The 22738-nt window shown below is 62.3% G+C and overlaps 2 protein-coding genes across 2 annotated transcripts; both read right to left on the bottom strand.

Moving 5' to 3' along the window:
- Positions 1 to 691: 691 nt before the first annotated feature.
- On the bottom strand, positions 692 to 6676 carry VWCE (von Willebrand factor C and EGF domains). Its single transcript, XM_084263198.1, has 20 exons — positions 6557 to 6676; positions 5986 to 6080; positions 5785 to 5874; positions 5522 to 5650; positions 5304 to 5420; positions 5078 to 5194; positions 4781 to 4909; positions 4368 to 4693; positions 4205 to 4298; positions 4043 to 4125; positions 3742 to 3829; positions 3546 to 3631; positions 3255 to 3372; positions 2513 to 2598; positions 2220 to 2316; positions 1946 to 2028; positions 1634 to 1724; positions 1451 to 1533; positions 1227 to 1317; positions 692 to 1102 (listed from the first exon to the last, which is right to left on the bottom strand). Exons 1-20 carry the CDS (start codon positions 6664 to 6666, stop codon positions 738 to 740), a joined length of 2478 nt encoding a protein of 825 aa, XP_084119324.1. The 5' UTR covers positions 6667 to 6676; the 3' UTR covers positions 692 to 737.
- Positions 6677 to 8585: 1909 nt separating this feature from the next.
- Positions 8586 to 22564, bottom strand: DDB1 (damage specific DNA binding protein 1). Its single transcript, XM_084262929.1, has 27 exons — positions 22480 to 22564; positions 21656 to 21804; positions 21427 to 21543; positions 20037 to 20258; positions 17539 to 17653; positions 17332 to 17429; positions 16284 to 16442; positions 15821 to 15904; positions 15539 to 15655; positions 15205 to 15307; positions 14976 to 15051; positions 14787 to 14895; positions 14445 to 14623; positions 14180 to 14343; positions 13989 to 14096; positions 13421 to 13628; positions 13186 to 13281; positions 12824 to 12935; positions 12193 to 12316; positions 11709 to 11873; positions 11293 to 11387; positions 11004 to 11174; positions 10637 to 10746; positions 10311 to 10480; positions 9858 to 9960; positions 9441 to 9564; positions 8586 to 9321 (listed from the first exon to the last, which is right to left on the bottom strand). Exons 1-27 carry the CDS (start codon positions 22538 to 22540, stop codon positions 9238 to 9240), a joined length of 3423 nt encoding a protein of 1140 aa, XP_084119055.1. The 5' UTR covers positions 22541 to 22564; the 3' UTR covers positions 8586 to 9237.
- Between the last annotated feature and the right edge of the window lie 174 nt (positions 22565 to 22738).

Here is a 22738-nt window from a genome sequence, read left to right as displayed (position 1 = left end):
CGTCTCTCCGAGAAGGGTCTGGCGCTGCTGGCCCGGTGCTGCCAGCATGGGCCAGCAGATGGGGTGCCTCCCACCAGAGACCCCAAACCCCCTCTCCCTCCACTCAGGGTCTCTCCAAACCCCACTCAGCAGGGTGGTGGGGGATGGAACGACCCCCCTCCAGCACTGCCCTCTTCACTTCAGGGGACACCCGCTCACTCCAAAGCCCCGTGGCTGGGTCCAGCACACCAGCAGGTGCAAGCAGGAGCAGGGGGACGGGGCATAAATACCAGGGTGGCTTTATTGGTGGGGTGGGGAGGGCAGCTCACCCCCTCCCCACACCAGGAACCAGAGGCAGTGCCCACCCCAGGGGTACGTGCCACAGTTGGGGGCTGGCACGGGGCACCCCAGCATCTTCCAGCCCCCCATCCTGCACCCAGAGAGTCGGGAGGTTTTTGGGGTGGGGAAGGGGGGGTGTGGGAGGGCTGGTCCTACCCTGCAGTGCTGCCTCTCTGGAGCATCCAGGACATCCAGGTCCATCCAGGACAGACGGGGACGTGCAGCCCCTGCCTGAGAAGGAGGCAGCACCCACACACCCATGGGAGTGGGGATGCTGGTGCCCACCCTCGGCATCCCCCCCTCAGCCACCCACACCCCTGGGGGGCCTGGTGGGCCAGGCCTGCTGGTCCTGCAGACCCCTCCCACCCCGTCCTCCTTCATCCTCCTCCTCCTCCTCCTCCTCCTGACACCAGGCCCACCTAAGGAGCCACCTGCCCCCCAGGACTCTCCCCACTGGGGTCTGCGTCCCCGGGGGGTCCCTGCACCTCGGGGCTGGGGCTGCCCGTGGGAGCTGGGGGGCTCTCAGGGGGGGTATCTGGGGGCAGGCTGGCTGCAGATGGGTGCCTGGAGGGGCTCAGGCTACTCGGAGGGGGCTCCCTGGCCCCATCGCTCCCTGGATTGGGGCCAAGGGGGGCTGTGTTGGGGAGCAGGAGCTGAGCCAGGCGATGCTGGGGGGGTCGGGCCAATCCTGGGGGGCTGGGGTACGGGGTGCCAGTGGCCGGGTCCTCCCGGGATGGGGACAGGGACAGGTCGCTGCTCTGCAGCGGGAGCCGCACGTCTGTGCCTGAGAGAGAGATGCTGTCAGTTAGAATCTCCCTCTCCTCCCAACCCCACCCGCCCCCCCCCCAAAACCCGCGGGGGTCCCAAGTCAGACTTCCCCACCCCAAACCCCGGGGCACCCCCGTTACCTTGGCAGGGTGGGCAACAGGCAGCGGGCAGGGTGGGGGGCTCTGCGCAGGAGTGGGGGCACAGCCTCTTCTCACAGCTCACCTCCCCGAGCTGGCGGTGAGGGGCCAAGTTTGGGGGGTGGGGGGGGAGATGAACCATGTGTGTGTTGTTTATGTGTGTGTGTCCCCCTCAGTACCGGCACCCCATGGTCTCCCCGGCCCCGGGAGCACCCCCCCCCCCTCACCTGGCAGGTGCAGTGGGTGCAGGGCTGCCCCTCGGGGGTGAAGGTCTGTCCGTTCACCACCTTCCTCCCCTGGTAGTTGCAGTCTGGGGGGTGTGAGGCGATGCTGAGAAGGGCTCGGGCACCCGGATTTTCTCTTCCCTCCCCTTTCCTTCCCCCCTCCCCCCCCCCGTTCCCGGTCCGTACCCTTACAGACGGGGCAGCACTCGCCCTCGGGGTGGAAGGGGTAGGTGCAGAAGATGGCACAGTCCACGGGCGAACAGGCCACCGAGCCCAGCTGTGGGAGGTGGGAAAGACACAGGAGAGCCTGGTGTTAGCACCCAGCAGGGGGGGCTGGGGACAAAGCGGGGCAGCCCCCGAGCCCTCCCGAGATTTTTAACTCCTTTTAAAGGTTTTTTTTTTTTTCCCTGCAATTGAGGAAAACAAAGATTGTGGGGCTCAGCCCGAGGGGCAGGACCCAAGAGCATCATGGCAGCCCCCGGTGCAGCTCTCGCTCACCAGGCAGATGCAGCTGAGACAGGGGTCCAGGGTGGAGGGGAAGGTCTCGTTGTTGTAGAAGACCCTGCCCATGTAGGTGCAGCCTACGGGGAGGAGAGGGGCGACTTGGGGTCCCCAGGCGGTTTGGGGACCCCTCCTCAGGAGACCTGCCTGCTTAAGCCCGGCTTTGCTGGATCTGGTCCAACTCAGGACTCAGAGTGGGAGGAAGGGGGCGGGGGGGGGGGATGCTGAAGAACCAGCACCCCTCCGACAAGCACCCACCGCCCCCCATCACCTGCTGAGCAGTCGGGGCAGCACTGGCCCGGGATGCGGATGGGGTAGGGACAGGTCTCCACGCAGTCCGTTCGCTTGCAGCTCACCGAACCGTCTGCCTGCAGCAGAGAAGCACTTGACAGAGACCTCCGGCCGCGCGAAGCCGGAGGGTTCGGGGCCCCACCAATTCGGGGGGCTGCGGGGGGACGGGGGGGGACCACGGCCGGGAGCATCCCGAGGGAAGGAGGGGGAGAGGAGCCGTGCGCTGGGGCAGGGGCAGGTAGGGGGAGTGAAGCAGAGCAGGTTCTCATTCACCTGGCAGATGCATAACTCACAGGGATCGCCCGGAGACCAGATCTGTCCCACGGGAAACTCCACCCCGTTGTCATCCACGAAGCAACCTGGGGGGGGGGATGCGGACACGGGGGGGAACACGGGCACCCCCAGCCCCGCACGTCACCCTCCTGGTGTCTGTGGGTGCTGACGGACATGTCTGACGTTCCCATCCAGTGCCCACTCCCCAGCTCCAAACCCCACGGCCCCCAAAAGCTCTGCCCGCCCCCGGGCACCCCCACATCCAGCTCCCCACTGTCCCCTACCCCTCCCTGTGCTCAGGAGCCCCCCCTCATCCCACCCTCCCCACCCCCAGGAGCACTCCCCACCCATCTCTCCCTCCCCATCCTCAGAATTACCCCTGCATCCTGCCCTCCCCATCCTACGCTCCCCGTCCCCAGGAGCCCACCTGCAACCCACCCTACCCATCCTCAGGAGCCCCCCTACATTCCGCCCTCTTCATCCCCAGGAGCCTCCCTGCATCCCATGCTTCCCATCCCTAGGAGCCCACTCACAACCTGCCCTCCACATCCCAAGGAGCCTTCCCTGCATCCTACCCTCCCTATCCCCAGGAGTCCCCCTGCATCCCACTGACCCCATCCCCTGGACCCCCCTGCATCCTGCCCTCCCCATCCCTAGCCATCTCCTCCATCCCGTCCTCGCTGTGTCCCCCCCACCCCGCCATGCCCATCGCCAGGCGTGTCCCCCCAAAGCTCAGGCTCACCGGCGGGGGCCGGGGAGTCCCGACAGGTGAAGCAGCACTGCCCTGGGCCCAGGTGCCGCTGGTGCTGTGGGCAGTCCAGCACGGGGCAGGGGGCGAAGGAGCACTCCACCTCACCGCCCTGGGGACATGGGGACATGGCACCCTACTGGCCTTGCGGCCAGCCCCAGTCCCAAAGGCTGGGTCCTGCCCCACGCAAGCAGGACAGTGCAGAGAAGCCCCAACCCATCCCTGGGGACCCCAGCCCCAGGGACAACCCCAACCACCACCCCCCTACGCCCTCCCAGGACCTACCCGGCAGACGCAGACGGTGCAGTCGTCCCCGTCCAGGCTGAAGCGGGTGCCATGTGTGTACGTGCGGCCCCGAAAACTGCACTTTGCTGGGGATGAGAGAGGCAGTGTGGCTGGAGTCTGGGAGCAAAGCATGACCCCCACCCAAAACCCCACCCAACACCTCATGGGCAGAGGCTGGAGGTCCTGGGGGACCCACCTGGCTGGCAGGAGCAGCAGTCAGCTGGCGAGGTGCTGGGGCAGGAGCCCGGGGGGCACTCGGGGGAGATGCAGGAGATGTTACCAGCCTGTGAGGAGGAACACGGGGCTGTCGTGGGGCAGCTGAGGGGTGATGTGCCCCTTTCCCACCATGGGGGGGATGGTGCTGGGGCATCATTTGCCCCAGCGCATCCCCCTCCATTGCTCCAGAGGCACATCCCCAGGGCTGACCGGGGGGAAGGTGGGGGAGGACACCACATCCCATCCCGTCCCCATCCCACCCCAGGATGGTGTGGGCTCACCAGGCAGACGCAGACGGTGCAGTTCCCATCCGATGGGGAAAAGACATCGCCCTCGGCCCGGGCCACCCCCTCGTGCAGGCAGCCTGCGAGGCCGGTGGGTCACAGGGGGGGCAGCCCAGAGAGAAAGCGGGGCTGGGGGAGGCAGGGGGCAGGGGGTCTCACCTGTGCAGCTGGGGCAGCAGCCCCCGGCCGGGGCAGGCAGCGGGTGGGAGCAGGTAACAGGGCAGCTCACGGCCTCGCAGAGCACTCGTCCCCCCTGCGAAGGGCATGTGCTGGTTCAGCCCTGGCCAGGCTGGTGTGGCGGCCGGGGGGACAGGGTGCTTACCTGGCAGGTGCAGCTCCGGCACCCCGGCTCCGTCCAGTGAGCACCGGGCTCCCGCGGGGCCCCCCGGTACCAGCAGTGAGGGGCTGATGGGGAGGAGGTACCGGGGGCTCCCGCAGCCCGTAGGGATGGCTCGGTGGCTGGGGATGCCGGGGCAGGAGAGAAGGAAGGGAGTTGGGTACCAGGAGCTGCGGCAGGTAGATGGGGTGAGGGGGAGCCCCTGGGGACCAGGATGGGACCCCCAGAGCCGGGAGGGAGCAGGACAAGGGTGGGCGGATGTTGCAGGGACTGCAGGATGGACGATGGGGCCAGGATGGATTTGGGGTAGCCTAGGGAGGAAGGAGCAGACGTCACTTCAGGTAGGTGGGGAGCCGGGGTGAGGAGGGTGGCTGTGTCTCCCAGAAGGAGCTGGGTACCTTCGCAGGAGACCCTGTCGCCGCTGAGCCGGTACCCGGGGCGGCAGGAGCAGAGGAAGCTGCCCGGCGTGTTGTGGCAGGTGTGCTGGCAGGCTCGACGCTCCCCCAGCCGCCGGCACTCATTGACATCTGGGGGACATGAGGACACCATCAGAGCCCGGACAGGGCCGGGGGGGCTGTACAGCAGGCAGTGGCTCAGGAGGGAGCCCCTCGCACCCAGCCATCCCCTCCAGTGTGGCCCAATGGAGCCATCTGGGCAGCACGGAGAGGGGCGAAGGGCTGGTGGGCTACGCTCACCCACGCAGGAGTGCCGGTTCCCGTGGAGGTGGTAGCCAGGCCGGCAGGAGCAGCGGTAGCTGCCGATGCTGTTCTTGCAGCGGTGCTGACACGGCGTGGCCAGGCACTCATCTGTATCTGGGGGGGGTGAGGGGGGCAGAGGCTGAGGGTCGGCAGCCCTGCACGGCCCCCGCTTGCCCCCCGCCTGCCTGGCTCCATCGCCTCGGTCCCCGTGGTCCCCGCGCACCCTGGCAGCTGTGGCGGTCGGCGGAGAGCTGCATGCCCGGGCCGCACTCGCAGACGAAGCCGCCCTCGGTGTTGACGCAGAGACCCTCGCAGGCAGCACTCAGGCACTCGTCGATGTCTGGAGGCGAGAGGGGAGAGCTGGAGACTGGGGGGGGGGGACGCCCACTGGGACACCCCCCTCCCCATCCCACTGGAGCTTCCCTCCCCATCCTGGCTCACCGGTGCAGCGGACGCCGTTGGCTGTCTCCACCATGGAGAAGCCGAGGGGACAGACCCGAGCCACCTCCTGGCACCCGCCGTGGTTACAGGAGAGGTCGCAGCCGTACTCCCCGCAGGTCCCTGGCAGCTCTGAAACATGGATGGGGGTCCCCGGGGACACTGACGCGACCCTCAGCATCCACCCACGAGGGGTAACCTGCCCTGCCAGGAAAGCCCAGGGATCCCAGCTCCCGGCGGGCCCGGGAGCAGGAGTGGATGGGTACCTGGGCAGGTGATGCCCTGCTCTCCATCCGGGCATGAGCAGAGGTTGGGGGCGATGCACAAACCGCTCCCGCAGCCGAAGGAGCAGAGCGCTGTGGGGAGCGGGGACAGGCAGCTGTCAAGAGGGCAGGGACCGTCCCCCCCACCCTCAGCCCGTCCCCTGTGTACCCCCTCCCCGCGAATCCCCGGGGCCCATTACTCACGCAGGGTGCACTGCCCGCTGCCCGGAGACAGCATCCACCCGGGGCAACATCCGCTGCCGAAGCCCGAGAAGCAGACGTGGGGCCCCACACGGCGCCTGCACGACGGAGGAGAGGCTGAGGCCGCCCTGCCCCAAACCCCCGGGACACAGAGCGAAGGTCCTGGGGGACCTCCTCCTCCCCCCTGGGGAGCGCGAGGACAAGGGGGGACACAGGAACGCGCCTAGTCCAGGGGGAGGCAGGTACGGTGCGTACCGGGGAGCAGCGTGACCCCCGTACGAGGGAGGACAGAGACATGGCTAAGCCGAACTGCCCTGCACATGGTAACCGGGGAGAAACATCCCCCAGCAGGACACATGGAGCGGGACGCAGATGCGGGGGGTCACGTTTCCCCTGGTCCCGGCCACCCCCGGGACAGATGGAGGGACGCGTGGGGCTCCAGCCCCTCCAGCCGGGATGGGAGGCACATCCGGAGCCCCCGGAGGCAAGACCCACGGTGCTCTGCACGGCGCGCTGCCCTCCCCAGGTGTGGCTGGGAGAGGGAGAAGGAAATAAAAGGGGAAACCCCGGCTACCTCTCCACAGCAAAGCTGGCCAGCTTCTTCCTCCCGGGGTACACCCTGCCCTGGCCGCCCGGGAGGAACAGGGACACACAGGCAGCCTGGAAGAACAGCTCGACCAACATGACAGGCGGCTCCAGCCGGCGGCACGCTCCCGACGCCTGCCTTCCTGCCCGCCTTCCTGCCTGCCTCGGCGGCACGGGGCGCCTACCGCATGCTGGCCCTTGGCCCTGCTCCTCCTCCCGCCTGCAGAGCCGGGAACAATGCGGGGGGTGGAGGGAGGCGAGAGCGGGGAGCGCTGCGGGGGGAAAAGTCATCGGCACCCGGTTCTCCACCCACCCACCCAACCCGGTCACCCTGCAATGGAGGGGGGACACACACACACGCTGGCCTGGGGATGCTCCAGCTCCAAAGCTGGTTCACTTGGCCGGGGTGAAAGGCTCCGTCCCGGTCGTGAGCGTGGCGGCTCGAGGATGGGGGGTTGTCCCCCCTCCCCAACGTGGCGGGAAGCAGCGGCAAAAAGCGTCTCCCCCCTTCTCTCCTTTCCCACATCTGGCAAAGCTCCGGCGTGGCCTCTCCCCACCCCTCCTCCTCCTCCTGGCGGCACTGGGCCGCCTTCCCAGCCCTGCACAGGGACCCACCAGAGAGGAGCACGCAGCAGATAAAGGGGCCAAAGTGGAGCTGGGACGGTGGGGTGCCCCCAAACAGGGAGAGAGGGGTGCGGGATGCTGCATCACCCCACTCCGAGGCACAAGGTCAGCCCCAGCCCCAGCTAAACACCCCCCTCCTTCACCCCCTCAACCCTCCGTGGGCTGGGGGCCGAAGCGAAGGTCGCAGGCAGGTAAATGATTGATTCCAGGGAGCAAAGGGCCAGAGCTGCCAGCCCCTGGTTACCGATGGGATGGACAGACAGACAGACGGGGTCAAGCCCTGCAGCCTCGCAGGAGAGGCACCAACCCAGAGCCTGCCCCCTCAGTCTGCATTTACCCACCCCAAAAACGACATCCCTGCCCAAGGGTTGGGGTCACAAGCCACGCCTGCAGCACCACGCTTAGAAATTAGTTTGCAGGATGCTAGGTGGGTGGAGGGGGGGGGGCACACACCAGCTTGAGGGGTGCAGGACCCCTCCCCCCCCCCCCCCAAAGCTGCCATGGCTGGGGGGAGAAGCAAAGAAGCCCCAACCCTGAGGGGACATGACCCCACGGCTGCCAGTAACCCCTCAGCCACCTCCCTACGGGAGGGCTTATGGGATGTTGGTGGGAGTTTGGGGATGCTCGTGGCTGGAGCCCGTCTCGCAGGATGCTGCCCACAGGCTGCAGGGGGGGGAAGGACCTGGGGATCCCAGCTCAGGATGGGACATGGGGGGGGGGTACAGACAGGGCTTGCACCCAGGTGGGATCAGGGCTGGCTCGTGGCCCTTGGCTCAGACAAGTTACAGCCTGAATATATGAATGGAAAGCAGGAAGATGAGGAATGAACTGTGGTCCCAAGCACCAGAGGGACATGGGCTGTGGCAGGACTGGGACCCAGCAGCCAGTGTGGGGCAAGGCGGCACAGAGAGGCTGAAAACAAAGTCCCAAGCCTGGATGGTGCAGCTCCACAGGACGGGAGCAGCCCCAAGGAAAGCGCCAGGCTGTCTGGGAAGGGCCGATGGCTCTTGTGAGGCAGCAGCGAGCATCGCCGCATCCCTACACCGCGTCCTCTCCCTGCTCCGCGTCACTGGCGGCGCAGCGTGACAGCTCTGCGAGTGACACAACGAGTCTCCTCCCAAGGGACACCCGCTGCTGCCAAGGGGGGCACCGAACTGCCTTCCCAGTCGAAACCATTAAAAAGGCAGCTGGCACAGGGACCACACGTCCCGGCACCTGCAGCCCCACCCGCCGGAGCCGCTGACACCAAGCCCGATGCAGCGTTTCCACACAAGGAACGGCCTCCAGAGTGTCTGCCGAGCTCTGGGGTGGCTCCGGCTGGGGACACGGCCCCACGCAGCCGGTACCAGCCCCGGAGCGCAGCCGAGGTGAGCTCAGCCCTGGGAGACAGACCCTTCCTCTTGGACTACTTTATTTGGTAAAACTCAGAAAGCCAAGGCCTGAGGGAGCTTCCCACTTCCCTCCCCACACGAGCCGCGGATCCTGTGGGGAGAGAGAGAGGGAGAGGGAGAGAGGAGCACAGCATCCCGCTTGGGAAATCCTCCTCCCCCTCCCCCTCGGCGCCAGCCCCAGATGATGCCTCCAGCCCTTGCGCTCACGCTCCCAGCAGCTTCCAATAGAAAAAAAGGGGGGGGGAACGAACAAAAAAGCCCAAAACGAAAAAGAACCAAAACTGAAACCATCAACCAAAAAAAATACTAAAAGCTGCCAAAGAGAGCGGTGAGGATTGAACCCAGGCAAGGGGCTGGACACCTGAGTCACCAGCGAAGCTCAGTTCTGGGGCAGCAGCCGAGTCCGCAGGATCCGTAAATCCGAGCAGGCGATGTCACAGTGCCTGACTGAGCGTCCCCCCTCCCTAACCCCCCCCCAAAATCCCTAGCAAGCTGATTTCCCTCCAGAGCTTCCTTCCCCCACATCCCCTGGGGCAAGGGCCACTGGTGTTCCTGGAGCAGGGGTCCCGGAGCTGTAGGTAGGGGGACAAAAGAAGATTCCCTTGCTGGAGGTGGGGGAAGAGGCGAGGGAACGGCTCGGAATCCCCGCATCTCGCTAATGGATCCGGGTCAGCTCCTCCACGATCTTTATCAGGTCGTCTACAGTGGCCTCCCTCTTCATGCCGCTGCCATCATCGATCTGCCAGGAGAGGGGAAGGCCAGGAAATAAAGGCACAGGAGCGCAAAAGGTCCCAGACCGTCAGCCCGGCGTCCCGGCTGCTCAGTGTGTGGGCCCCGAGCTCAGGTCACCCATCTCACCTGCAAGTTTGCCACCACCTCCTGCATCTTGGGCCTGCTGATGTCCAGGAAGCTCTCGATCAGGTCGCCGTCGATGAAGCCCGTGGCCGGTTCCGTCTTGCGTTCGGTGTGAAAGGATCTCCAGGTCGCAGCGTCAAGGAGCCAAGTGCTCACAACGGCAGCGGCAGCGGCGGGAGGAGTCGCCACCACCACCATGGGAGTTCTCACCACCACAAAGCAGACTCAGCCCCGAACCGCACGAGGTTCCTACTCCCCTCTGCCACAGGTACCTTCTCTTTGAGCATGAGGCCCTGGGCACCTGGCAAATGCTATCCCAAAAGAGATCGGCCCCTAGCGTCCTGCCCTGGTCACATTCACAACCCAGCAGCCCCCCAATACCGCCCGGTTGAAGCTCCTGCCTGAACCCTGGAAGGATATAAGGAGTGCTCGATCTTGCCCACGCTCTTGATGACTTTATTCAGCCGGTTCTGCATGTCCAGGAGGAGGTTGTACCAGCTCTCCGACAGCGAGGTCACCAGCCCTGCAAAGGGGGGGGAAAAAACCAGGAGATAAAGGTTCAGGGGCTCAGCCCAGGGCGCCGCGGCAGCTCCCGGTGGGAAGAGACTGGCAGGGTGCTGGGACTGGAGTTGCGCTGGCAGTCGGTGCCCATGAGGGCTGGGACAAGGAAGGAATTTCAAAGAGAAGGCAAAGAATTTCCTTCTCCAGGGAGCAACACAAGCAGAGGTGGCTGCTGAAGGGAGCAGGGCACGGAGCGTGGCTCAGCTGGGGAGCCGAAGAGAACGGAGACGGGAGGAAACCCTGGCCCAGGTTCAGGGGTGGGAAAGTGGAGCTGGTATCCTCCCGGCAGGGCTGGGGGTCCCTGACCCTTACCGATCATGCCATTGACCGTGCCGAAGAGAACCGAGCCCTGTGTCGGTGTGGACGTCTCGCCCAGGTTCTGCATGACCAGGGACCCGTGACAGAAGACGTTGACAAACTCTCCCAGGTGGGACAGTCCCACCTCCTGCAAATGCTGGCGTTCCTCATCAGTTGTGGCCGCACTGAAACCCAAAGCGCCCGGCTCAGTCTGTGCTGGGGTGAGGGAAGCTCCTGCTGCTCCCTAGAGCTTGGCACGCCTCCCCTCCCCCAGCTTTCCCACCCGACACGCAGAGCAGAGCCTGGCACGTGCTGCTGCGCTCCCCTGGCAGCCAGCTCACCTGTCCTTCTGGCACACAAACAAATTGAAAGCATTCTCTGCTCCCAAGAAGTTGTCGTCGTCCAGGATCTCCACAGCACTCATCCAGTTTGGATTGAAGTCCCGGGCAATCTGGGAATGGGAGGGGAGGAGAGGTAGGAGGCTGCTGAAGGGAGCAGATGGCCTGTCACAGACCGCTCAGCGCCTGCTTCACCTCCCAGCTACGCAGCTACAGTTGTACTGAGCCGTTTTCCGACTGTACAACAGGCGGTCTGGGGCGATCCACCCCTCTGGAAACCAGAGGGATCCATCTAAAACCACAGCTGAGGCAGAGGCAAGCATGGTCTGTCACCATGCCTTCGCCTGAGGCTATGTAATGGCACCAATACCTCCTCAAAATTCCCTTCCATGGGCTTGTAGGCGAGGAGGAGGACGGACCGCATCAGGTCCCCCACAAGGATGAAGTCTCCCTTGGTCTTCAGGTAGAGAGCCATGATGTTGTTGTAATGGTTACACTCGGTGCGCAGCTCCTTCTCGGCCGTCCACTCGTACAGTCGCACCTAAGGACGGGACACGGGGCTGAGCCACAACGGACACAGCCAGGGGGCACTCTCCAAAAGAGATGGGGGACCTGGCCAACACCCCATGCAGCTCCCAGAACTCTGGCCGGAGTCTTACCGTGCTGTTGATGCTGGCTAAGAGCTTCCCGTTGAATTCCACCATGGAATACACGGCGCCCTTCACCTCCTTCTCAGCCAGGCTCTGCAGCTTCCCTGGAACAGACCCATGTGTTACCAGGCACACCCGGGGGGTTCAGATGAGCTGTTCTCCACATCCCCCCCATCAAAATCCCTTGGGGGATCCGCAGGTAATTAACACAAGAGAGTGATACAATGGTGGGGGCAGAGACACTGAAAGCAAATCCCCCAATCTAGCTCCAGAGAAGGATGCTTGGGCTTCTCTGGGAGCTTTGGGAATGCCTGAGATGGGACTTACAGATCTGGGCTGCGGGGCCCTCAGAAAAGACTCTGTGCCTGCTGCTGGGAGGTGAGCAATCCCAGGGCCACGCGGAGGAGGGAGGACTCCCCACTTACCATCGGAGTAGTGGAAGACAACGATGCGGCCTTGCTTGGGCTCTGCCTCCTCGGGATACACCATGGCAGTGCCCACGATGAAGTAGGTGTTGGGGTCCTTGCCGAGCTTGCAGGACACCAGGCTGAGGGCGTACTCGTTCTGCAGAAACTGGTGGGCATGAAGCACTGTGCCAAGAGGGAAGAGGGGGGAAAACAACTGGGTGCCGCAGGTATGGGCAGAGCGACTCGCCCAGGAGCGGCAGAAAACCGAAGGTGCCGCCACGGTGGGTGCCTGGAGATACCCCATCCTACTCCCCACCACCACCTCGTGCAGTCAAAACCCCGCTGCGCCTCCAACCTACGCCCTCCAGCTGGTGTTCCTCTGGGAACAACTCTCTGATGGAAGGACATGAGCAAGACCAGGGATCTTTACAGGCTGCAAGTCTCAGACGCTCGTCTCGGAGGGGAAGAACTGGAGCGAGGGCACGGGTGAGGCGTTTAGTACCTTCGAAGGTGTGCTGGTCGATGATGAGCAGGTTGTGCACCTCCACCTCCTCTCCGAAGGACGTCTCATGCGGCGACGTGCTGCTGGAGAACAGCTTGCTGGTGCTCACGCTGCTGGACAGGGCCTAGGACACAGGGAGATGGGTCATGGGTCAGGTCCTCACGCTGTTCCCACACCAGCTGAGGCCACCAGAAAGAGGGATGGGAGAGAGGGTGAAGTGAGGAGCTCCCTGAGCCCAAGTAAAGAAAGGGACACGCTCCCGGCACTGAGCCACGTGACGCATGCGGCACAGCGACGGCTTTAATCGAAGAGCTGGTGCAGCATCGTGGCTTCCACCAGAGCTACTGCCCGAAGGGGACTCATGCCCGCCTCTCTGGGTGAAGGAAAGCGCTCGAGACCAAAGAGAAGGCCCTACGGAAGCAGCAGCTGAACCCAAAGGTGATCACTGGAGTGAAGAGGGAGCAAGCTAAGGAGAGATCTTACCACCCCCACCTCCTCCTGGGCTGCGAAGGTAGAGCTTGGGCTCGGTGCTTCAGGAGAGAAGATGGTCAGGGGAAAACATGCATCATGGTTTGGCCTGAGGAGCTAGGAGCACCCAAGCCCAGGGACGACGGAGGCAGCTACCCCTCACCTGCGTGCTGGCGCTGGGCCTGAGCGCAGTGGTACCCCCACTGGCATCCTGCACCTCGATCCGACTGGAGAGCACGCCAAAACACTGCGATACCTCCTGGTAGCAGATCTTCCTGCAGGACAGACAGAGCTCCATGGGGCGGGAGAGCCAGGAGAGCCCGCTCCAAAGAGAGTGTGGAGGCTCTGGAGACAAGAGGCAGCACTGCTCACTTGCTAAGGCAGGCCTCACGCATCATCACACCCATAGCGGGAACACTGACTGCAAAGTCTTCCCCTCCCTCACCTCTTTCCCCCCCAGCCTTGCCCCCTGCCACAGCAGGGCACGTACCCTCGGGCCAGGCTCCCTCCCACTGCCCAGCTCACCTGGGCGATTCATAGAGAGGAACCGTGCGGATGTGCAGCTTCTGGATCTCGTCAATGGTGCCAATGGTCAGGGTGCTGTTATTGGCCAACGCCAAGCTGCGCGGAGCCAAAAAAACCCCCCCCAAAACCAGGAAAAAACCCATGAGAAATGGGACTCGCTGAGTGGGAGGCTCAGTGAGAACCTCCCTCTCCTCCTCAAAACCCCAGAGCGGTGCCAGGCGAGGAGCAGGCTCACCTGTCGGGGTACCCATCTGAGTTGAGGGGACACATGTAGTTCACCTCCTTCAGGTTGACGTTGGAGAAGACCAGTTTGTGGTTACTGCTGTAGATGACGGTGGGGCGGTCAGAGCAGGCGAACACGTTGGTGGTGGACAGCGAGCGGAACGTCCTCAGGACGGTGGGCTGGGTGCCAAGGGTCACCTTCTTGCGGTCACTCAGCAAACCTGCGGGACGGGAGCGCCGGTGTTTTGGGTGCTGCCGCGCCGGGGGTCGTGAGAGTGGGACGGCAGAACGCAACGCAGCTGCGACAAGCACGGGAAGAAATCGGGGGGGGGTGGGGGGGGTGGGTAAACGCATCCTGCTGTCAGCATGGAACGGATGTGAGAATCAATCCACTTCCTCCAGAGTCCACTGGAGCACTCCAACTCCTGGTGCCCACAGGCAGTGCCTCCCAAGAACAACCACGTTGCAGCGAGGAGGCAAGGACAAGGGGAAGGTTTCCCAGAGACAGGGAGAAGGGACGTCGTGTGGTAGGAGGACACAAGTCCTCCTCCAGCAGCCTGCTCTGGAGGCCCTGCACTCACCCGTCTCCAGGCTGAGCCCGAAGTAGAAGAGCGCACCATCCCCCAGGGCACAGAGAAGGTAATGGCTGCTCTCAAATGTCGTCATCAGGATGGAGCGAGGGATGATTTCTGCGGGGAGCCAAGGAGAAGAGGTGTCACTGGTGACCCAGGCAGGCCAGCCAGTGCCGCCAGCACCTGGTCAGAGCTCCTACCTCCTCCCAGCATTTCTTTGTGCAGCAGTTCAAAGGACGGGAGCTTGAGGATGCGGGCAGAGATATCGGTCCAGAGCCCGATTGCACACAGCGGGGACATGCCATTGGTGTCCCCCAAAGGAGTGATGTCCAGGCAGGCAACCTCATGCTCCATTTCTGTGCAGCTGGCAGGAAGGAGCAAGCAGAGAGGTGTCAGTCTTAAGCTCAAGGACAGAGAGCGGAAGGCCAAGAGCCCTCGGGCCGGGGTAAAGGGATGAACACCCACCTGATCTGCCTGAGCTCCTGGGGTCGGATCTCCAGGTAATACAGGGCTCGTCCCACAGCCACCACTACCTGGTTGCTGTTACAGGAGGCCACGCTGATGTTCTTTCCGTTGGGCTCCTTCCACTCGCTCACCAGGGCTTTGGGCTCCTGACTGACCAGTCTCACAGAAGCAGAGGTGATCTGTGAGGAGAGAGAGAACGGCTTTGCTCAGAGCCCGAAACACCTCCCTTCTGAGAGCAGAGTGGGGAAGGAAACCCTGCCCCTGACCCAGGTTAATGCCACAGTCAAATGGGCCATATGGTCACCAGAAGCCACATCTGCACCTCCCTCCAACCGGCATCACCTGGATCAACTGCTGATGTGCCACGTTGCCGCAGAAGAAGGTTTGCTGATCGTCTACGAACCCCGTGAGCTCTGTCTCTTCTACCTCCTCTCCATTTAACATAAGAACCCTGAACAGGAAGGAGAACTCCTGTTATCTGGTGCTCTGAGGTGTGGCGGGGAGCCCAGCTCAGTGTTAAGCCCACCTCACCTGGTCTGGCCGACAAAGGACAGCACCAACGTGTTGTCTGTCTCACGATGAGAGTCCGACCTCAGGGGCCACAAACCTGCAGCGAAGAGAGGCCACACTCACTCACAGTGACTATCCCAAAACCCAGAAGCGAGGCGGGAGGCACGCACAAGCCCCTCCCCGTCCCCCAATGGCTCCTCTCAGAGTTGGGGGGGAGTTTGTATGTGACAGCAGCAAATGGCTCCCGCACCTTTAATCCCTGGCAAGTCGATGCTGGCGTGCTCGTGGATCCCAATGCCGTTGCGGATGATCCGCAGAGAACCCTCTTTAAATGCGCCCGAGCAGGTGACGAGCTGGAGGAAAAGCAAATGATCTTTACCAGCCGTTGTGGGGAACCTTTCCTGCTCCTCCTGCCAGGGATGGGTTGACCCTCTGCCGTCCAAGCCCTCCACACCGCCCCTACACCTGGATACACCTTTGAGATCCTCCAATACACGGCTCGCAGTCTCTTCCATCCACGGATAACACCCGGCCGGCCCAGACATCCCCAGCACTTTAGAAAAGCCCATTGGAATCAGCGTTACCTGCCCTTGGCCTTGTCTTTCCAGGTCAACCACACACATGTCCACAATGGGACCAAGGTTGGTGAAGGTCTCCATAGCCACAACGTAGGAGCCCTGCTCGTTGCTGTCCACGTTGAGCTACGAGCAAACACAATTACCACCCTTTAATAAGCCAGACCAAACAAGTGGAGGGTCCAGGGTAGACAAGGAGAAGGGAAAATCCATCCACACACACCTCTTGAGGCCACGAGGGACATAACTGTCCTCAACACAGACCCAAGGCAGCCGGTGGCCGCCACGTACCTTCACAAGCTGGGAATCCCCGAGCCGGGAGCCAACAAACACGACGCCATTGTCCAGGTAGGTCAAGCACTCCGCAATGGACGTCTGGGAATCGAGAAGGCACAGGTGAAGCACCACGGGCGTGAAAAGGACGCCCCAACAGCACCACATCGGAGCTGCAGCCCAATGGGGAGATCCCGGGGCATGGGAGGGGAACTGAATCCCTTTACAAAACCCAGGGAGGCTTCAGATGCCTCCCAGAACTTCTCCTAGGGCACAAGCACCAGGCAAAAAAAAACGGGAATGCGGTGTACACGTTTCAAATGCCCACAGAGGGAATTTCAGCGCCACGACGACTGTGACACGTTACTGCAGCCCCCAGGCTCCAGAAGAGACACTGCCCTCCCCGTCACTAAGCCCTCAGCGGAGCGTTTCCACGCCGGCACAGCCTCCCAGCCCCATGCGGGACACGGCTGAGTCTCACCTCACCGAGCAGTTCCACACGCAGATCCTTCAAGGTGACAGTGCCATCCATCTGCTCCTCCTTCTCCAGGAGCAGCATGAAAAGTCGCCCTTCCATGTCTCCCAGCAAATACCGGGAGCCATTGGGATCCACGCGGTTGTGGCACACGATGGTACTTTGCTGCATGGAAATGAGGGGCAGGGAATTTTTAGGAATGTGTAGAAATGGTCCCAAACGGGCACCTAGTGAGGACCACCAGAAGGGAACCACCACACCCTGAGCAGCAGAGTCCCGCTCCAGAGGGGGACAGGGCTGGATTCACCCTTTGATAAATGTCAACATCAACCAGAATCTCCGGTCAAACGGTCTCGTTTGCAGTCACTAGGAACCACCTCGCCTTTCTAAGTGAACCAGGTCGCCAGCTTGCCTGTGGCACAGGAAGGGCACTGTCAGAAAGCCTGTTCTCCTAACGCCAGGCCCTCCACGGATGTGGGGATGGAGGCTATTTGGGACCTGCAGAGCTCCAACTGAGCCTGCCACGTTTCCGGACCCAAGCTCCGCAGGCACCCTGCTCGGCGTGGGGGATGCTGCCTGGCTCGGGTGAACCAGGCTCTGCCCAAAGCACACACTACTTCCAAATTAATCCCTTCTGCTGGGGCCCAAACAAGACCTCAGCTTTACTTCACCATTTCCCAGGGCAGCCATGTGCTGCTGTGCAAACACACCGCCACCAGTGTAAGGAACTCTCACAGCTCTCAGTCCCCCCCTAAAAACCAGAGCAGGCATCATGTCAAATCCCCGGGAGCGAGCATCCCAAAAACCAGACCAGGCATTGAGTGAATCCCCTGGGAGCGAGCACCCCAAGAACCAGTGCAGGCATCGTGTGAAACCCCTGGAAGCGTGCGCCCCAAAAACCAGACCAGGCATCACGTGAAATCCCCGGGGAGTAAGTGGCCCAGTGGTTTAAACTCCTGCCTCTGAGTAGCCCCACGTCCCACGGCCATGCTAGGAGATGCCTGGGAAGGGAAGAATTACACAGGACGCATTTCCAGGTCTCAGTGTCACTCACCTTGATGATAGGTGGAGCTATAGCTAGGTACTTGTCACCGTTGTGATAGGTGATTGACTCCTGCCCGATGATGATCGCCCCTCCAAAAGGCTCCGGCACTGTGCGGGGGAGAAGACGAATGTCTTAGTTGCTGGAGAACCCATGCAGCACAACCAGGGCATTCTGGGCAGGAAGGGGAGGGAAGACCATTTACAAAAAAGACCCAACCTGCAATGACCATGGAGGCTTCAGCTTCAACATTCTCCTGTTTCCAGGGGCCTTTGTTAAACTCCTTCTCACGCAGGGACACCTCGTACGTCTTGACGTGACGACCCTGAGGGTCCTGAAAGAGAAGCCACGCTGTGTACGCTGATGGCAACCTCACGTGCAACCCATGAAAGCCAAGGAGAGTCTGAGGCTTCCCACCATGCCCATGTCCTCCAGCCTTCCAGCCTGGTTTTCTAGAGGAAACATAATCTTGCTGAGTAATCCCTGTGCTGGCTCTGCCATGCCACTAATTCCCAGCCCAATGGGTAATCTCAACCCAGGGTCTCCAGGGTGGCAAATCCATGTGGGTTTCAGCAAAAAAAACATGTGGGGAGTGGAGGAGGAGAGGCCTCCAAACCAGCACCCCGCTTCGGGAAAGGCGCTGGATGCCAACAAGTGCTTGGGAGACAGATGTGTGAGTGCCCCAAGCACGGGGAGGGCTCTGAATGCAACCCGCCGCCTCTCAAAAGCCCAGCCAAGGCTCCAAGCGACAGGGATCCAAGCTCGAGCCATACTGCTTCCCAGGCCCGAGCCACAGCCCTTCCCAGTCGTAAACAAACGCTCATGGAAAAGCCGGGCAGCCCCCAGCTCACCCTGCGCAGCCTCTGCCACCTGGCAAACACCCTCACCGAGGCCCCAGCAGCACAGCACCGTGGGGAGCAAAGAACAGCGCCGGCTGACAGAGGAGGGGCAGCCAGGAGGAGAAATGGCTCTGTGGGGAGGAGGAAGGTGAAGTGAGGCTGGCAGAACGGAGGAGGAGTCATTAAGGACTCTTCCGGCCCGTTATACGCTGCGCCACGGCAGCTCTCGAGTCTTTGGCTTTAATGTGATGAACTTCCCCTTTTTGGGCTGCCTTCCTCTGCTGTCAGAGCTCAGCGGAGAGTCTCTCAAGCCCAGATCTTGGGATCATGATTAATAAATTGCAAAGGAGTCAAAGAGGCAGCCTGGAGACATTCCCCTCTCTGCACACCCACCAGTCAGGCACCCAGTGACCAAAACAAAGCCTGAGCTTTGCGTGAGGGCTTCGAGTGACACTGAGGTACATCTCACTCCCTCTGCATGGAGGAGAGCTGCATTGAGAGCATTAGACATACCACAAGCTCCTCACTTACTCCTTATTTCTACAACACCCTGTTATAACGAGCGGGCCACTAACAGATTTGCGCCAATTTAGTCACTGAAGACATCAGGTCTCCCCATCAGATCCCAAACTCCTCCTTTACAAGCAGAAACTCGGTCCAGACCCTGACACCCAGTTTAAGAATCTGTCCAAATCCCCATCCCTCCCCGCCTCAGTTTCCCCAGCACGTAACATTCACGGGACTAAGTCAACTCCCTGGAACACTTGGCCCTTTCCAGAGCAGCCTGCTGTGGCTGCCAAGCTTCCTTGGCCCTGGGGAATTCATCTAAGCAGCAAGTCAAACCCAGAAACAACCCAGAATAACCCAGCCACCCTGCACACGTGTTTCCAGAGCAAAGTCTGGCTACAAGCTTTCCCTTCCAACACTGGGTTCCCAAATGAACTCCCTGGATGCAGAGGAACAGGCCAGGCTCCGCTGCTCGGGTGACGAGGGCAGGGGAAGAGCACTGTCCTGACCTGGGAGATCCCGGGCTCCCCTCCCAACCCCAAATTACCTGCTGATAAAGTGATTTGGGGGGGTGGGATTTTTCCCCTCACTCCCCTCATCTTTGCTCAGTAACTCTCAGAGGGGTTCAGCAGCACCTACCCCTCTCAGAAATAACCAGAGGGAGTTTTGGGAACAGGCAGGGGAATCATCAAGTCACTGCCCCACAGGTAGCAGCTCTCCCAGCGTGAGTTTGCCATCAAGAGCTGTGCAGGATTAAGGCCATCCCAGAACTTCCAGCTCCAGCCAGACGAGCCCCAACTCCGACAAAGCAAAGGTAATCCCTCGAATCCCTCGCTTGGCCAGTGCAGCCAGAGGCTCTGCAGTTCAAAACAGGCATTTAGAGAAGGGCCGACAACCACTGCCACGGGACATGGGGCCCAGGCAGCAGCAGGGGTCACAATCCTTCCCAACGCTCCCGCGGCGGCTTCCCAAAAAAGACCCGAGGCCTTTTTGAAGGGAAACGCTCAAGTGCCAGCAGGATCTGACTCTGGCTCTAATCCCCTGGATGAGAACTTGCTGGAAAGACCAACACTCCCCTCCTGAGGGCTGAAGAAGGAAATCGTCCCACCCGAAGCACCAGGCGCCTGACCCTCCTCGGGAGACCGTGCCTTCCTCCTCCCAGGGACGAAAAGCAGCAGTGCAGGGGACACTTGGACATTCCTCCACTAAACCCGGAGCGCACAGGAGCTGGAGCCACCTCTCGCTCTGCCCAGAGGGCTGTTTGCCCCTGGCTCCGCTGCTGCTGTTCCAAACCCTTCGGAAGACCTTTAGGGACCCGCACCAAGCGCCTCCAGCACCCTCCTCCCGGGCCACCCGTGGGGAAGGAGGTACCTGGTAGACGAAGCAGATGGTCGGGGCCTGGCAGCCGTAGAGAAACTTCACGTCGATGACCTGGAGCTCCTCCAGGCGGATGTTAAAAGCCTTTAACTCCTTGTTCTCTCGGTCCAGGGGAATGACCTTGAAGAGGCCGTCGTAGAGCCGCAGGCCGATCATCCGGCACTCCGGGTCGATGATGCCAATGATGCCGGTCTCCGAGGGACGGCCGATGCGATCCTGAGCGAGGGAGATCCGGGAAAGGGCCATGAGCGTCGGAAAGAGGCGCCCACACGCCATGACGGGGGGTTATGGAACAACACCCCACACACCTCCCAACGGGCTGCAAAGCCAAAGGCGATCCAGGCACCTCCTGCCAAAAGCAGCCGGTCCCTTCCTGCCAGAGAGCCTGGCACAGGTCCCGCAGCACACCCCCTCTCTCTCCCAAAATCCCAGAGCTCTGGGAACAGACCCCACAACCGGTTTGGGTTTTCTTCTTTATTCTAATCCAGAACGACCTCGGAGCAGCCATGCTGCTCTCCTGCCCCACCGCTCCCCCTCATTGACGGGAAGCCACGCTGCTGCAAACTGCTTCCATTCCCATGACCAAAAGCCCTCCCCTCTCCAGAAATCCAGCTCCATTATCAGCCCCCACAGACACACCCCCCCACCCAGTATCACTCGGCAGGGGCTGATATCAATATCTTGGCACCTCACAAGGCAGAACGGCGGCATGGGAAGATTAAAGGGGGGGGTCTTTCCCCTCCCAAACACACTTAATACGTTAAGGCCAGGACATGCCCACCAACACATCCTGCTTGGAACCCCCCCTGCTCAGCTCCAGTGACAGCAAGTCAGCGGGAGCGTGGCTCCTGCAAACAAATCGAGACATTCTGGTTTGACAGCTGATGGAAATCCTCTGGCTAATGACTAACGTCAAGCCGGAGGGACACGTGGATTCCCGCCCCGCTTGGATTCTAATCCACTTAAACCGGGACATCGGAGAGCACCGGCAATTATCAACAACGTTGTATGGCCACAAGGGTAAAAATAACTTCAGCAGGTGTGCAGTGCGCCGAGACCGGCCACGAAACACTGGAGGACTCATTTCCCTGGGGAAAAATCGGCCTTACTACGCCCTGATTACTGGGAGATCTCAAATTAGCCTTATTATTCCGCAGACTTCTCCAAGAGCACGGATGTCCCTGAATCGCTACAGGTAGAAACCTCCAGAAACATGGGTGGCAGGAGAGGAAGCGTAGCAGAGCCAGCTGTAAGCAAAGACTCATAAATAAACAAGGCAGAAACTCATCACCTGGCTGTGCTCTCACTGCTGGCAAAGCAAAGCCCTCCCCCAGGATGGGAAGGCCGGGAATTGGTCCCTTCCCCGCGCTGCGGCGTCGCTCACCTGCACGTTGCCATGGGCGCGGGTGATGATATCGATGCTGTCCCCATTCTGCTTGTACTCCAGGATACAGGCGTTATATTTGGCCGTCAGGATGAACAACAAATCCTTGCTCTCCCCCTGCGGAAGCAGAGCAGTGGTGTGTCTCCAGGAGGGTGCCAGAGCCGGCAGCCCCATACCTGCCCTCCCCAGCGGGCCCGGTGGGTCCCTCCCCTCCCTGCAGCACACCCACCTTGGGACGGAAGAGCTCCATGACGGCGGTCTTGCCGTACATCCCCACCTCCTTGACGGGCCGCAGCCCCTCCGCTGTCACCACATAGATCTCCAGGCGCGTGTTTTTGGCGATCAGCAGGTTCAGATCCTCCGCCGAGGTGAAGTGCCCTGGGGAACGGAGAGGAGGGGTCACTGTGGAGCCACAGAGAAGCACCCAGGTGGCACCACAGCGTGTTCTCAACCCTAGGGGGGGGATCGGGCCTGCACCCCCACAGCCTCAGACCGAGCGCTGGCCTCCCTGCGGCACCCCAAGACCTTCCTCCCATTGCCATTCCCGAACTCTGCCTTCTTGTCTTTCCTCGTGGAACCTCATGGGGGGAGGGGGCGGGGGGCAGTGCTGGGGGAAGGGGGCGTCCTCTGCACTGCACCCCCTCCCCAGAGCACACTGCGACACACCAAAACACCTCACAACACCCCAATCCTCACCTATACCCCCCTCTGGACCCCTACTTCACCCCCAGCTGCTCCCAGCTGCACCCAGACCCCTCCAGCACCCTTCCTCCACTTACCCCCGTGTCCCCCCAAAGAAACTCCAGCCCTCTCGGTCCCCACTGCACCCCCACAAGCCCTAAGGCCTCCCCACCCCGCGCCGCCCTCCCAGCACCCCCCCGGTGCCTCAGGACGTGCCCCCGAGCCTCAGCGCAGCTGCCCCGGACCCACCCCCGCCCCGGCGGCCCCCGCAGCCCCTCAGTCTCCCCGCCACTCCCCCCACCACTCAGTCCCGACGGTCACAGCCCGGGCTCCCGGCGCATCCCGCCCGCCATCCCGCCCTCCCTCCGGTACCGGTGACGCAGCCGTTCACGGCCGTCGGCTTCTGCGCCGTCACGACGTAGTTGTAGGACATGGCGGCGGCGGCGGCGGCGGCGGCGGCGGCGGCGGGGCGGGGCGGGCGGCGAAGCGGCGCAGGACCGAGGCAAGGCCGGGACGGGCCGCGGCGCGCACCGGGAGCGGGTCCTGGCGCGGCCTCTCCGTCGCCGCTTCCGGCCGCCTCCGCCGCGGCGTCAGCGGAAGGGGGCCGCGCCGGGCCCCTCTAGGCGGCTTG

The sequence above is a fragment of the Gallinula chloropus genome (assembly GCF_964237585.1).
Source record: "Gallinula chloropus genome assembly, chromosome: 4".
In the NCBI taxonomy this organism is placed as follows: Eukaryota; Metazoa; Chordata; class Aves; order Gruiformes; family Rallidae; genus Gallinula; species Gallinula chloropus.
The sequence above is the reverse complement of the archived record's forward strand: the minus strand, read 5'-3'. Positions and strand labels throughout refer to the sequence as shown.